Raw genomic sequence first — 4,701 nt, forward strand, 5'->3', positions numbered from 1 at the left:
TTTCCAATTTTTTTCTTTTGTACTTAAAAGAAAAAGCCAATTTGGCCAACAAGGCAACTAACGGGGTAAAATAAAATAAAGTAAACTACAACAAAAGTCCCTAAATTATTAGCATATTTACGTTTTGATCATTTAGTTTTAAAAAGTTACAAAATGGTCATTAAACTATTTGAAAGTTTTTATTTAAATCACTAAACTATTCGGAAGTTTTCATTTAAATTATAAGTTTTTCTCTTAAGGTCCAGCTAGCGAGCTCCAAGCGACGATTTGACGATTGGTACGATGGATCCATCGACGAGTAGAAAAACATGCTTTAGATCCAAGTTGATCTAATGGTCAATGTTGGAGATCGCAGAAAAAAGTTGTTTGGATTTTGGTTTGCAATTTCTTGACGTTCAAAGACGTTTCATGAAAAAAAATGAACTATAAAAGAGAAGGATAAAAAGAAATTTCGGTTAGTGCACGCTGTGAGAACATAAAAGGCCATATAACAACGATTTGAAAAGCTCAATGACTTAAATTAAAACTTTTGAATAGTTCAATGATCATTTTATCATTTTTTGAAGTTAAATGACAAAAACGTAAATTTATTAATAGTTTAATGACTTGGGTAGAAATTATCTACCATGTAATTTAAAAAATATACATAAAAAAGACGAAATCCATTCAACCTGGTCCCTCTTAAAAAAATTTTATTTTCTCATTTTAATTTCCGAACAAAATTAAAAATGATAATAACAAAGACAAAAGGGTAAACTATCAAAAAGAAAAAAATTAAATTGCTCAAAACTAAAAAATATGGGGACCAATTGTAAAATTTAATCTAAAATTTTTAATTTTGCCCAAATTCTTTTTTATTATCATTTTACCCTCAACCTCTCTAGTTTAGTCAAATTAGTGTTTTTAGACGAAAAAAATTTGACTCAACTGTTAAATTTTTAAGGGCACTTACCATAATATCCCTTATCCAAGTAAACTTAAGCAATGAGTGTTACATTTAACACTGAACATTCACTTGCAAATTCAAATACTTTAAAATTGGAATTTTACGAATAATTTCAAGTCCTTATTATGCTTTTAAGAACATAATTTGACTAATAAAAAAAATCAATTGCATGTAAAATTTGTTTCAGGTCTCACATAAAATTTAAATTTATTATATGTTTTTGAAATATCTATGTGCTTTTTTTATATCTTTTTAACTTTTTTAAATTAGGATCAAATTAAGATCATTTATAAATTTTAAGAGTTATTTTTAAAAAAATTATGAATAAATTAATATAATATGTCATCCATGCAATTAATGGAAATGTACCAAAAAAAAAACAATACTGATTTAGTAGGTGATTAATTTAAAAAATTTCATAGTTGATGACAAAAAAAATAAATTTATAATTAAATAGAAATTTAATAAAATTCATAGTTAAATGACAAAAATAAAATAACCCATAATTGGGTGATGTGTGTTGTACTTTACCCTTAGTCATATCTCCCTTTGAAAAAGAAAGTTTGTCTTCAGCGTAAACAAGGAAAGGAGAGAGAGAGCTGATGTCAACTGGCACTTGGTGACATGGAAAAGTCCAAACGAATATAATCACAGGTTGAGAAAGAAAAAATGATTTATGGGTTTTTTTTCTTTAAATAAAATATATTTTATTTTCTGTTTTGTAACTTTGGTTTGGATTTGTTGATATTCGGCCTTTTGTTCTGTCATGCCCCATCCGTCCATAAATTGATTTTTGCAATGACTGGACATCTCTATTAAAGCAATATGGTAACATTTTACTGAATTTAAATCAGGTTAAATTGAATTTTATATTTTTAATAGCATATCATTAGGTATATACAAAAGTTTCTAAAAAATATACCAATAATTTTAAGAATATTTGTTAAAATTTTGGTATTTATAATAAAAATTTTAATATACCAAAATTGTGTTACATAAAGATATATTCCTAATGAAATATCAAAATATCTAGAAGCTATTGAGTCAAGTGAACCGCCTGCCAATTAACAGTTTTAATACAAACAATCCGTGTATACTTTGCATATATTCCTAACATATGGTTATTTTATTTGATTAAACAATTATTCCAAAATTATCTTTATAGGGGCAATTCTGTACAAAATTTAGTATAATAAATTGAATAATACTTAAATTAAAAAAGTAATAAATTTAATTAATTAGTTTTTTATTATTTATTTGTTTTGATTTAAGTAGGATGAATCAAAGTCATTAATGTTATAAAAAATATCAAAAGTAATGTTTAAAATCCAATCATGAAAATCTCATTTTACCCCGAAAATGTTACATTCCTTGAACCAAAAGTAACCTAAAAGCCTAGTATTTCAATGTCTTTTTCTAATATTTTAGAAGGAAAAAAAAGAAGCTAAATGGCAAAATAAAGGAAGGGAACATTAATGGAAATAACAAAGTATTACACTCAATAAATATATCAAAATCTGCTGCAAAAATAAGATTAAACATCAGTTGAACACCAAAATCCAGTTTTTTCTTTTTTAAAAAAACAAACAAAACAGATTGAAGAACACCTAAACACTTGTGTTGGAAAACATTGGCTCTAAGTTACAGCATCAACTTCACCTCTTCTTTTTCAAATCCTTGTATCTCACTTCTTCTTTGCTGCTTCACTGGCCTTGGTCTGTTCAACAAAGCAAAAACATTCATATAATCAGCCTCAACAACCATCAATCGTAGATTGATAGCAGTTTGAGTAGAGTTATATGGTGAAAATCATCGAGTGATATTTACCTTTTTTACTCCTCGGATCTTCTTAGCCCGATTCTTCCTTTCCTTCATTTGCTTTCTCGATTTCTCTACCTTGGAATCGAGTCCGTTCTGAAAAAGTCATGCAAAAAATAATCAGCATCTAGAATCATATCTAGTCAATTCAAAGAAACGGTGAAAGAAATGCAACTCATGACTAATGATGGAAAGACGAGGAATATGCAATGGCAAGCCAGAAGATTTAGAACCCATTTTCGATATCAAATATCAAATAACTTAAATTCACGGAAACTTATAAACTATGGATCAATGCATTACATATTTACATTCTATCTCAAGTTTTCTTCAAAACAAGGCATTTATAAAGCACAAAATAGATGTAAACTCTAGTTCCATATCCAACTTGTCATTTTTTACAATGAAAGCTGATTTCAGATTCTATAACATCACCATTACGAGTTGTTTTCAGTAAACAGATCGAATGCAGTGTTTAGAGTATGAAAAGAGAATTCCACAAATAAACTACATAGAGAAATAAACATCAACATACTAGACATGAAGCAAAAGCAGTTTAAAATACAAACAAATTCCAGAGAAAAAGTACAGAAAAGACATCAGAAATTACCCTGATTAGCCTATACTTGGGCTCATACTTCTTTGCGTTCTCAACAGAATCATATATCAAACCAAATCCGGTAGATTTACCACCTCCAAAATGGGTTCTGAACTTGAACACAAAAATTGAATTGGGGTCCTTAACCTCGTACATTCTAGCAAGCTTCTCCTTTAGTTCAGCCTAAAAACCCAAACCAACATCTCAAAAACAGGATAACACAACCATGAAACCAATCCAAATTTTCGAACATTTATGATTGGTGTAGTTCCGAATCTTCATTTTATTTGAAGCTGACATGTCCGACACATATTCGGGTATATGATAAGACTATAATATTATTAGGAAATGTCAAAGATTTACCTTGGAAACATTGGGCCTCCCAGGATGCAAAACATCAATGATCTAAACAAAAAAGAAGCAGCAAATAACAAGCTTTAGCTACCAACAATGAACTCAAACAGATACAAGCTAATATTTCATTTCTCAGTTCCCCCACCCCCAAGAAAACAAATTAAGCAAAGTCCTAAATTAAGCATCTTATTATCAAAGTAATAAAATCAGCATTAAATTTTTTCACTTAAGTTCTTATATTCCTTTAATGAGATCTCTCAAAGAATGTAATAGAAAAAATAATGGAAGTCAAGTGAAAAACCCCAAGACTAAAATTTAACAATGACCCATGTTTGACTATCAACAAAGTAGATGGAAAATGAGAGTGAGAAAGAAAAAGAAAAGCTTACTCACAAATTGTTTCCTGGAAAGTAGCCTGTTGGTCATGAACTTCCTGGTCCTAATAGTCACTGCCTTGTCCGCCATGGTTAAGCAAGAATCTTTCTCTTTTTTTTTCTTTTTTTTTTCGGAGCAGTTATACAGTGAAAGCTTTCACCAGCAGCACCAACTCTCAAGGAAAAGGATTGTATATGGCAAAAAAAAAAAAACTATCTTATATGATTAGGGTTTCAGTTGATTCTCGAAAATAGAGAGTTAGGGTTTCAGTGGAGAGGGTTTTAGCCTTGAATTGGGCTGTAAATTTGGGGATTTTGGTTTTCCAGGCCTGCTATGTAAAGCCCAGTATTTTTTAATGCTGGTTAGAGGCATAATAATAAAATAATTTATTTTTTGAAAATATAAAATTACATAGATTTGACAAATATATAAAATTGACTTTACGTGGATGACCATCTGTAAATTTATCACCATAACCATAGATTTTCATTATTAAAATAAATAAATAATTCAATTATTATTTTAAAAATCAATAGTGGAAAATTCTTTATATTCTTATTTATTTTGCCCTTTAATTTTATAAAAAAATTATTTTAACAATAATTTAATT

The 4,701-nt window shown here is 28.5% G+C and overlaps 1 protein-coding gene across 1 annotated transcript; it reads right to left on the bottom strand.

The window, feature by feature from the left end:
* Positions 1-2,395: 2,395 nt before the first annotated feature.
* On the bottom strand, positions 2,396-4,357 carry LOC107894739 (40S ribosomal protein S24-1). The gene is made up of 5 exons (XM_016819979.2): positions 4,110-4,357; positions 3,726-3,767; positions 3,375-3,545; positions 2,774-2,860; positions 2,396-2,663 (listed from the first exon to the last, which is right to left on the bottom strand). Exons 1-5 carry the CDS (start codon positions 4,179-4,181, stop codon positions 2,631-2,633), a joined length of 405 nt encoding a protein of 134 aa, XP_016675468.1. The 5' UTR covers positions 4,182-4,357; the 3' UTR covers positions 2,396-2,630.
* Positions 4,358-4,701: the final 344 nt, after the last annotated feature.

The sequence above is a fragment of the Gossypium hirsutum genome, chromosome A08 (assembly GCF_007990345.1).
Source record: "Gossypium hirsutum isolate 1008001.06 chromosome A08, Gossypium_hirsutum_v2.1, whole genome shotgun sequence".
In the NCBI taxonomy this organism is placed as follows: domain Eukaryota; kingdom Viridiplantae; phylum Streptophyta; class Magnoliopsida; order Malvales; family Malvaceae; genus Gossypium; species Gossypium hirsutum.